Source organism: Nelusetta ayraudi, unplaced genomic scaffold (genome assembly GCF_046127955.1).
Source record: "Nelusetta ayraudi isolate G7.1 ecotype Tasmania unplaced genomic scaffold, CSIRO-AGI_Nayr_v1 ptg000006l, whole genome shotgun sequence".
NCBI lineage: Eukaryota > Metazoa > Chordata > Actinopteri > Tetraodontiformes > Monacanthidae > Nelusetta > Nelusetta ayraudi.
Window position 1 is genome coordinate 4,830,559 of NW_027466056.1, and position 11,130 is coordinate 4,841,688.

Here is an 11,130-nt window from a genome sequence, read left to right on the forward strand (position 1 = left end):
AGGTGAATTTGACATATTATTATATAAAGGAATAATATGCACATCAATATATTTCAAGTTTTTATTTCTTTGGATTTTGCTGATCAGGTCTTGCAGCTGGAAAAAAACCCTCAAATTTTATAATAATTTTCTGAGTTTGTGGGTTTGTGGTTTTAATGAGCTGAAAATCTTAATCAGCAAAGTTACAACAAGGAACTGCTTGAGATGTCAATTTGCCTGTAATGGCTCAATAAAATGTGTTGGTTTCATCTTTTATGTTAAATTGCCAAAATAAAACAACTTTGACTTGATATTCAAATTTTTCGGGTAGTACCTGTATGTATGTATAGAAAGCAACCACGTGCTTCATTCAGTCTTTTCTGTTTCTTCAAGTTCGGAGAATCTGCAGCGTTTTTCACGGCTCAACCTGCAAAGCCGACAGCTGCACCGCTTCCTGTTTGCCTCCCTCCTCTTCTCCAAACTTCCTGCCCGCTGCACACGCGGCGAAGGTGGCGGATGAAAACAAAAGATCAAAAAACGACGGCAACCCCCGCCAGCACTTCTTGTGCAAACACCCTCTGAAACTGGCTGATTTGCATCGGTATTGATCGGACACATTTTTTTTTAACTCCCTCCTCCAGCTGTGAGAAATGCCACAGGAGTTTAATTCGATGCTTTGTGTCACGGTTGGGCAGACTATGGCCCGGGGGCCGTATAAGAGTCCTTTCAACAAAGAGCTAAATAGCGTGGGGCTTCAAAGACACTGATTTTGTTGTAACGCTTTTTGTTCATTATCAAACAAACAGACATTAAAGCACGTTTTGTACATAACCCTTGACGTTTCTTGCTCTCCTATGAGGTGGCTCACCAAAACACTCCACTCATCTGCTGCTGCTCCAGCCCCCTCTGTCTAGTAATGTTAGAACCCAATGTGGCCCCACCAGTCAAAACGTTTGCCCACCTCTGCTTTAAGTTCACTCAGGGGTGGGAAAACCTTTTGACAGAGGGGCCGGAGCAGCAGCAGATGGATGGAGTGTTTAGGTGAGCCACCTCATAGGAGAGAAAGAATAAATCACGGGATGTGTAGAAAACGTGTTTTAATGTCAATTGAAAATGAACAAAAGAAAAGTTACAACAACAAAATCAGTGTCTTTGAAGCCCCACTGTATTCAGCTCTTTACTGAAATGACTCTCAAAACACTGAAAAACTGGATGAAATGCTGCTATTTTATGACTTACTGACTAAAAAATGTCCTATGGCAAGTTCTGTGGGCCGGATTTAAAAGCTCAACGGGCCACATGTGGCCCCCGGGCCGTAGTTTGCCCATGCTTGAACTAGAATAACAAGTGAATAACTTTGAACAGGATTTGTATCTTTTAAAGACAAAAGCAACGAGAATGTTTCATCCACTGGGAGGAGTAGAACCTACAGGTTGTCCACCCGCTGCTCTATGTTAACTCCTGACACACGACGCTTCAAGATTCCGGCTGCTCGGCGTCGGACGACGGGCGGCGCTCTGGAAAGAGTTGCGTCCTCAGCAGGTGCGTCCGCTCATCCTCGGACATGGCGTGCAGGTCCTGGTCGAACACCTGGTGGGAGAGGAGCAGAGAACGTGGGTTCATTTCATCTCACCTCACCTCACCTCATCTCATCTCATCTCACGGCCTCCTCACCAGGACGGCGTCGTATCCCAGCATCCTCAGGTGTCGCGCCTTCAGAGCCGGGCCTCCCCGCAGGCGGGACGTGCCGAGGCAGAAGGAGTTGGGCGAGAAAAGCAGGGCCACCCTGCGTGGGACACAGGGCGGAGAGCTCGCTCAGCCGGGGTTGGGGAAAAAAGGGTCGGGTAGCGGGTCGGCGCTGTCGCTCCGTAAATGTCAGGCGGCACGGATAAAGATCTCAACCACAACCGAGGCCCTTTTCTTTTTCCACTCCCGACGCAAGTGTTTTGGAAAGAGAAGATGTTAAAAATTGCACTGGCGGCTTCCGCTGACGCACGTGAAACTGCAGGTGTTTTACCATCGAGATGGCAGGAGGTTGAATCGAGCCGAGGCTTTCTGCCGGAACCCGTGAAATCGCTTGTCGGCAGGACGAAATTACATGCGAAGCCAGATTTTTTCGAAGAGGAAGCTTTTCTCGAAAGGCTGCGTGAGTCACGCTGAGTCACCAACACGTTAAAATCTGAACATTTAGAAACTTTCAAACGTAGAGTTAAATAAATTAGACTGACTTGAGCTGACAAAGTGGAGAAAACTTGCATTCAACACACAACACACCAGTACACGTTGTGTATTTGTGCGTTTATATATTGCGAGGACAAGAAGTTGAGCTCTTCACCAGGAAGAACTACAAAGAATTCCTGCAGAGACGCACAAGCAGTGGCGACTTTGACTGCTCACTGTTGATGTGTTGTTTATTGTATCGTGTGTGTATATACTGTATGTTCACTTGTCTGTTTACCTCGTGTTAACTCTGGCCGTTGTCACATGGCATCGTTTTCTGAACTACGAACCCCTTTAGAAACTGTCGAGATCATATTGTGAAAACCCTAAGGTGGTTTCGGTGCAACAAAAAAAAAACGCTGACGAGGCACGAAAAAAAATCATCATTGCAAGAATGCGTCGCGGAGTGTGCGAGCGCTCGAGTGCAGATGTTTTCGTCCCGCAGGCCTGCGGCTCACAGCTTACCTCTGGCTGCTCTCTGCAGGAGAGTCTTCAGGGCTGCGGCTCGGCAGAGGTTTGCTTATTACGGCGTCTGGAGGTCAGAACACACAAGCACACACGCACGTTTTATAAACAAAAAAAGAAAAACAGGCAGCTCCTCAAGGATTGCACTGCTATTTGAAAAATGATTTAACTTTGCCTGAGTTGTTTGTTGCATTGAGCTTTTTGGAATTCATTCAGTGAGCTTTTTATATATACACACACGTGTTTTGCATATACTTTAACAACTGTGTTTTATGTTATGTTATTCTGCTTTGGTGACAAATTGTGAAATAATTATTTCACTACTGCAATATCTTTTTTTCAAGAATTCAATGGTTCTTAACTGTTTTGTTCCCGATCGTGAAGTCTCAACCCAAATTTATTCCACAAACATAAAAACGCCAGCCCACTTTCCATCATGTGCAGTCAAATAAATGACTGAAATTATTGAACTGAATTGTGTGTCCTGCAAAATAAATGGCCAACATTTTCTCTCTAAGCATATATATTTTAAAATCACTTTTTTTTTTTTAAGAAAAAGGGAACCCAATCAAAACAGCTCTGCGACCCACTTTTTGCATCATGACCACCAGTTGAGAAACGCGTTCAAAAGGATTTCGCTGTTGTTTGAAAAACTGATTTAAGCTTCACTGATTTAGCCGAGTTTGAGTTGTCTGTTGAATTAATTTAGTAAGCTTTTAATGTATATCTTGCATATACTTTCACAACTGTGTTTTATGTTGCTATTCTGCACTGGTGATAAATCTTGAAATAATTACTTCACCACGACAACATCTTTCTCCTTTCAAGAATTCAATTGTTCTAATTGTTCTGCTACACCATCTTGAAGAGGAAAGAAATTCACATGTCGATTTGAAAAAAGGCACACGTGCCCTCCGTCCTCCTTTACCTATGAGGTGAAAGTTCTCCACCAGCACCGCCTCCTCCAGTGCCGCGTCGGGCCGCTCCTCCAACACGCTCCGCAGGCTCTGCGACAGCCACGGCCTGGGTGGCGGCGGTGGTGGCCTGGCGGCGGGGTCTCCCAGCAGGAACGGCGGCACTTCCAGGGGCTCCAGGAGGGCGGGGCGCTCCAGGCGGAGGCACAGGTCCACCGTCCGGAACATCCGCTCCTGGTTGGAGAGGAACCTGGCAGCTGGCGAGGCAAGTTCAAGCAGAGGGATGAGATAAAAATAAGACGAGGAGGAAAAGGAAGAGGAGGGGAATGAGGAAGAGGAGGAGAAGGAGGAGGGGGGAGATGAGGAAGGAGGAGGAGAAGAAGGATGAGGAGGAGGAGGAGGGGGAAGGGAATGAGGAAGAGGAAGACGAGGAAGAGAAGGAGGAGAAGAAGGAGGAGGAAGACGAGGAAGAAAAGAAGGAGGAGGAAGAGAAAAAGAAAAAGGAGGAGGAGAAGGAGTAGGAGTAAGACGAGGAAGAAAAGAAGGAGGAGGAGGAGGAAGAAGAAAAGGAGTAGGAGGAAGACGAGGAAGAAAAGAAGGAGAAGGAGGAGAAGGAGGAAGAGAAGAAGGAGGAGGAGGAAGACGAGGAAGAAAAGGAGGAGGAGGAGGGGGAGATGAGGAAGGAGGAGGAAAAGAAGGAGGAGGAGGAAGGGAATGCGGAAGAGGAGGAGAAGGAAGAGAAAAAGAAAAAGGAGGAGGAGAAGGAGTAGGAGTAAGACGAGGAAGAAAAGGAGAAGGAAGAGATGGAGGAAGAGAAGAAGAAGGAGGAGGAAGACGAGGAAGAAAAGGAGGAGGAGAAGTAGAGGGAAAAGGTTGGAGAGGAGGAGAAAGAGGACGCGGAGGGGGAGGAAGAAAAGGAGGAGAAAAAAAGACCAGGAGGAAGAGAAGAAGCAGGAGAAAGAGGAAACGAGGTAAACAATCTGTTTTCGTGGCCTTCGTGTTGTCGTCTTTGTTGGGAAACTAGTCAGACACTTCTTCCAGCTCCCACAACCAAAACAGCAAAGCATCAGCGGAAGAAGAAGAAGAAGAAGAAGAAGAAGAAGAAGAAGAAGAAGAAGAAGAAGAAGAAGAAGAAGAAGAAGAAGAAGATTTTTTTTTTTGATTTTTACAATCACATTTATTTACAAAGTACAGGCTAAAAAACTATGCACCTTTCCTAACATAAATAAATGATTAGGAGGAAGATGTAGATCAAACCTGTGGTATTGAAGTGTTCCAGCGTGCTGCTCTGCAGCAGCTGCTGCAGCGGCGCTGGGGGGAAGTGTCCCAGCATGCACAGGTGGTAGACGGCCTTCAGCAGCTCAAAGCCAGACATCTTGGTCAGGTAGGAGTCCAGCGCCTGGCTCAAACTCTCCAGAAACCTGACGCAACGCATTGGGCAAAACGGCTAAAATGGTTAAAAAAAACAACAACAACTTTTCTGAAGCCGCAGAATCCAGGGTTGCGTTTCAGACAGGGTGGGGGCGTGAACTCACGGCTGCCTCCGCTGCTCCAGGTCGCAGCCGACGGACGAGTACACCTTGAGGATGCAGAGGATGTCTTTGAGCGCCAGGGCGCCCGGCTCGGCGATCACCTTCTCGGCGAACACCTTGACGAGGGCCGAGGGGCAGAAGGCGAGGCTCTCCAACACCGACAGCAGGATGAGCAACTGGATGGAGACGCAGGCGGTAAGATTCAACTACAGAGGTTTGGGTATCTAGTAGGGGTGGGAGTGGGGGGGGTGGGAGGGATCGATACTGCAAATTGTTGTGCTTTCTGTCGCAATAAATAATCGATACACTGACGGCAAATATCGATATTTTATTTCAACAATATGAATATGAATAAGACGAGTTAACAACAGAAGAACACATGCAAGAATGGCAGAAAATACGAACAACGAAAAACAAATCAAAGACTCACCCACATTATTCATATAAATATATATATAAATGCAAACCTGTCTCTGGTCGCTTGTCTCCACTCCCTTTTTGAGCAAACTCTAGCATCTTCTGAGTCTGAGTCGTTTTGATTAAATACAAGTGCTACATTAGCACTGAAGTGTGGACCCACTTTGGCTTTTACGAGACGGATGACGGGAGAAAACTGGATAAAGAATATGCAATCTGCAACAACTGTTTTGCGAAGGTAAACAGCAACACTACGAATCTGCAGAGCCCCCTTGTTTGCTATCACGGTAGGGTTGCCACCCGTCCCGTCTTTCCCGGAATTGTTCTCTTTTTTCACCTCCTGTCCCGGGAAAAATAAAATCTCTCCCGGGACACAATTTGTCCCGTTTTTTTTTTTTTTTAGGGAAAATGACAAAACCTCATTTGATTTCCGTCTGTGGTCTAGATAGGGTTGCCAACCCTCCCACTAAAAAGCCTGTCCCGTAATTAACTGATATGGGACGCACTTCACTTTGTCCCGTATATTTTGGGGACGCGGTAATTTATTTATTTTGTCTGCATGTTTTTTTTTTGTTTTTTTTTAATTGATTTTCAGAATCGGGGCAGTGAAACGATTTTCCCTCTTTCATCTTCCCGTCTGTTTGTATATTCCAAGTCCCCAAGTTTATAAAAAACAAGTTTCTACTGACTTTACATCATCAGAAAGCACTGTCCTTGTTTACATGAAAGTTATTAATGTTCATGCTTGTGCAGTGCAGCGCACGTTTGAAGCACATGGTCTAATTTGAGAGCTGGGACAAGGGGGGAGAGGCATTATGTTATGTCCTAGTTCCCCCTAGGCCGGGGCATAACACACACACACACACACACTAAAAAGAAATTTAGAATATTTGGAGCAGGAGTCTTGCTCCCAGTTAAATAAACCAACGAGGAAGAAGGTGGATGAGGTATGGTAGATTTGTGCGCAAAGGCCACCGTCAAACTCAGGAGAGGGAGGGCAAGCACTGCAGTCTAAAACATAACCACTTGATGTTGCTGTTTCCTCTAAAAAGCTCTATATATTACACACTTGACTGAACTGACCTGCTTATTGCTCCATATGTCCACCATGGAGGCGGCATAATCGGAAATGTCGGTGAGCAGGTCCGAGCTCCGGTAGTGCAGCTCCTTGCAGGAGTGCAAGACCGTCAGCAGCCTCCCGAAGGGGATTCCGCTGAGGTCCTCTGGCACGGAGGAGGGGACAGAGGCGCAGGTTAATGGGTGCTGGGTTTAGGATTGCAGCAAAAAGAGGGGGCACACGCAAGGCACACACATTTGAAAAAATGCGCAAAAACATAGACAGTTACATTTTCAATGGGGGTTCACTGAGTGCTAAATGATATGATAAATGGTGGTTGAGCAGGTATAGGCTTTGCTTTACTGGAGATCGACCTCGTCATATTTGTTGTTTTTTTTTGTTGTTGTTGTTTTAAGTGCTGTCAGAACAAAATTTAGAAATGTAATCATTTACATTACTTAAAGTAATTGAAATAGTTACACAATACGTTTTCAACAGGGTGACTTGTAATTGTTTCCACCTGCAGCGCTGGTCCTCACCTTGAATCCTCTTGCAGCAGATGTCCAGCAGCGGCTTGGAGTAGAATCCCATGGCGGCCATGGTGGAGATCATGTACTGGGAGTTGGGGAGGCTGAACTGGTCCGCCACTGATAGAGCTTTTCCCTGTAGGTGGGGGAGAGGGGCAAGCGTACAGGGAATGAGGGTACTGGCAAAAAACAAAATGGCTGAACCCCAGTTCAGTATTAACTGAAACAGAAGCGTTGTGCGTTAAAGAATATATATACATATAAAAAAAACGCCACAACTGGATGATGTTGCGATGATGGTTTTTACAGAGGGGGAGGACGACCCTTCCGAAAACCAGTGGCAGTGGCGAGGGCTGCTTCTCTTTGCTTTGAGTTACACCACCAGTCAAGAGTTTGGACACATACTTCTGATTTAATGGCCTTTCTTTCATTTTCATGACTACTTACATTGCAGATTGTCACTGAAGGCATCAAAACCATAAATGAACACATATGGAATATGGTTTCAACAACAAAGTGTGAAATAACTCAAACAAGTTTGATATTTTAGATGCTCTAGAACTGCCACCCTTTATATATAACATACAATATTTAGGTATTTAACTTTATTTTATTTTTTTTGCCACATTAATCCAAATATCTTGGTCATATATTTGATGTCTTCAGTATTTACAGTGTAGAAAGTAGCAAAGACAAAGAGGAAACGGGTGTGTCCAGACTTTTGACTGGCAGTGTACCTGTATTACCATTTGTACGGGTCTTGGGATTGATTCATGCACTATGGACATTTGCTTTGACGTTGCCCTTTCTTCTTCTTGGTGTTTATTTCCTTTGCATCTACGTGTATGTGTCCTGTTGTTCATGTTCACCTTAGAAATGACCTCTGTTCACTGCAATGGTTGTTGGGATTTATTCGAGAGGAAAAAGAAATCTTCATTCAAACAATTATTCTGATTGACAGAGGGGCTGAACAATATGAGCAACTCATAAACTGACCTCGAGTTTCCGCTTGAGGTCCAGCGGGACGTTCTTGCCCAACGCTCTCATCATGGTCTGGAGGGTCACCACGTTCTTGATGGCGGGAAGACGGGCCTCCACCAGCAGCCTGCGACACAGTCAGCGTGAAGGAAATGGAAGCAAAGCGCATCATCGATCCGTCCCACACTGACGCCATTGGCCTGACGGCGAAGCCCCGCCCCCTGACCTCATGCCCTTCTTCAGAGCGCCCACGTTGGGCGTGTCCTCCATGGGAGCCACGCAGGACGCCAAGATGGACAGGGCCGTCTCGTCAAAGTCGTTGAGTCTCTCCTGCAGCAAAGTCAACACAACGGAACAGTGTGAGCCAACCAGTGCATTACACCTGGAAAGAATAAGACACATTTTAAAGAGAAAACTCTCACAATACAATACGGTTTGGCAACCATTTCAATCTTATCTTGCAGCTAGGAACCCCCAGAAAAGTGAGCCTATAATAATTAGCATGACTATAATTGTAAGCTAGCTACCCCAAGACCCTGGGCTCAGGTATAAGCGAGTATTGAAATTGGATAGATGGATAATTGTAGCTATACATTTACATACGGTTTAATTTCCCTCAGTACTTACTGAGTAACAGGTAGAAGACAAGGGAATCAGAGGGAGGGAAGGAACAGGAAAATATGGCTAAGAAACTAATACCACTAAACTCCTATGCAATCTTATTTCTAACTTTTCCACTCTGTTTTTTTTGTTTGTTTCCCTTTTATTTATTTACATTTTATTATTATCTATTATATATTGTTTACTCCTTTTGATTTGTTTATTTCTGATAATATTATAAATACCCGGACACAAGCACGAAGTTCCTTTGTACGTCAATTTGGTTTGTATTTGATAATATGTTTATATAATCTTGCAACTACAAAAGTTCATTGCAGTCACTCGATGAAAAAAAACTTGCCAATTAGCTCGTAATTATGAAGAAAAGATTAATATAGGATGGTATAAATATGAGTATAACACTGCGCAGGCATCTCAAATCATCAGGATTGTTGAGGGGGAAGCCCAGTCTGACGTGCTGGATGTGGCTCTCTTTTTGCAGGAGCAGTTGAATCAACACGGGATGCTTCATGGATACAATATCATGCATTTGAAATGCATCCAATCTGGTTTGGTAGTGACTCGAAAAATAAACCTGTACGGCACAAATCCTAGATCCTCAAGGATCCTCATCTCGTGATTATGAGATCAGGCGTCTAATTTTTTTTTTTAATCCAGTAAATGCAATGCGCTTCGGTATGCAACACTTTTGTGTAATAGAAAATGAATACTGGTGCAATGAAGTGATGCATGTAGGATCCTTTGACTCAATAAAAATATTTGGAAACAACACAACAGTCGGAGGCCTCATGCGGGTGAGGACATCACGGTTCTCGCCGCTCCCACCTGGCAGGTTCGCAGGAAGGTCTGGACCACGCGGCTCCGCTGGGGGACCCCCAGGTTGACCACGGCCAGGAGCGAGTAGGCCACGTCCTCGTTGCGCATGCGGGCGGCGCTCCTGGCGGCGTCGCTCAGCAGCTTGTCGAAGGCCGCGTGCTCGAACATGAGGCGCTGCTCCAGGCGCTGCTGCTCCTCCGACATCTTCTTGATGGTGTTCCACATGTGGGTGAGGCAGCTGCTCGTCTGCCTCACCGTGGGGGCGTAGTGGCAGGTGAGGTCCAGCACGTCCGACGGGGAGCTGCAGCGCTGCAGCTGCTCGTAGAAGAGGGGCCTCGGAGGAGGCTCGCGGTCCCCAACATCAGCAGGGAGTGAAGAGGACGGGACGAGGTCCTTCTCCTCCTGATTCACGCTGCCGAAAAACCTCACGGGCCTGACAAGACTCCCTGACACGCACGTCTCTCTAGGCCTCGTCCGCCAGGTGTGTGCAAACTGCTGAGCGGGGGAGTGTGATGACGTCATAAGTGACATCACTGTGACGTGCTGCCACAGAGACCTGCGGCCAGACAGGCGCTGTGCCCGCCTCATGAGCTCCTCCGCCAGCCACACAGACATGTTCATTTGTAGGAGTGTTGAAAAAAAAAAAAAAAAAAAAAAATCAAATGTACTGAAAGGTCAAAGGTCACAGAACCACTGCGTGAAGAGCAGTCAACAGCTAACAGACAAGAGGACAAATATAAACGTACTGCTGAGGCGCTTCAGGAAACTACTTATGTTGAATAACATGATGAAAGTTTTTCAGCATTTAATATAAAACTACCATTACTGTTGCACGACTACATAAAAAAGGCACTGTCGATAAGGTCAACAAACTATCGACTAGCATAACTTGGTTAAGAGACACTGCCCCGACCTTGAAAACTGGAAATTCTCACGTTTGGATACCCTGACTCTGGCCGTCCACGATATTATTGTCCAAAATCATAATATTACAAAATAACAAATGTTATATTCAAACTGATAATCCTGAAAATGCTCGTTACCATCCAAACCACGGCGGCATGCGCTGTGTGCGTTGCGATTTTAGTTCCCCCGTAACCTTGATACTGGCGGAACTGTCAGAAATAATAACACTGCGTTCAAACATACATTTTAAACACAGGCAAAGACTCATGCGTGCACTTTAAATGATAACTATAAGCCAAAATTGCAGAAGAATAAATGTCAATTCATACAGTTATCGTGGGACGCTTTAACATATATTATTGTACAGTTTAGTACCCGGATCCAAATAAGCGTAACACCATACGTTTCCAAGCTACGGAGGACGATAAGGGCCATTGTGTAAAAGCCTCGTTCGTGAAATGGATAGTAATGTACATGGTGTTTCTCTGAGGTCGTTTTCTGAATGACTTTTCCGCTTGTTCAACAGAAATGAAAAGAAGTAAATAAAGATAATATAGCCGTGAAACTACAAGTAAAGAAAGAAGAAATAACACACGGAACCGAGATATTGTTCGCATCGCGAGACTTTGCAGCGGGATCACAAGTTTTGTTACCTTCTGTTTCCATGGTTACACTCGGATCCCCGATTCCGCTTTTTG

The 11,130-nt window shown here is 45.4% G+C and overlaps 1 protein-coding gene across 1 annotated transcript; it reads right to left on the bottom strand.

The window, feature by feature from the left end:
- Positions 1 to 47: 47 nt before the first annotated feature.
- On the bottom strand, positions 48 to 11,107 carry fastkd2 (FAST kinase domains 2). The gene is made up of 11 exons (XM_076016573.1): positions 9,536 to 11,107; positions 8,316 to 8,419; positions 8,108 to 8,216; positions 7,124 to 7,247; positions 6,611 to 6,750; positions 5,114 to 5,286; positions 4,836 to 4,999; positions 3,593 to 3,835; positions 2,665 to 2,731; positions 1,654 to 1,765; positions 48 to 1,569 (listed from the first exon to the last, which is right to left on the bottom strand). Exons 1-11 carry the CDS (start codon positions 10,145 to 10,147, stop codon positions 1,456 to 1,458), a joined length of 1,962 nt encoding a protein of 653 aa, XP_075872688.1. The 5' UTR covers positions 10,148 to 11,107; the 3' UTR covers positions 48 to 1,455.
- Positions 11,108 to 11,130: the final 23 nt, after the last annotated feature.

What these genes read in the sequence shown, in the direction of transcription:
- fastkd2 (XM_076016573.1), bottom strand. Translation starts at nt 10,147, where the DNA reads ATGAACATGTCTGTGTGGCTGGCGGAGGAGCTCATGAGGCGGGCACAG. An exon ending in CCTTCCTGCGAACCTGCCAG is followed by an intron (nt 8,420 to 9,535) that starts GTGGGAGCGGCG and finishes ACTTTGCTGCAG; the next exon opens with GAGAGACTCAACGACTTTGA. An exon ending in TGGGATACGACGCCGTCCTG is followed by an intron (nt 1,570 to 1,653) that starts GTGAGGAGGCCG and finishes CTCTCCCACCAG; the next exon opens with GTGTTCGACCAGGACCTGCA.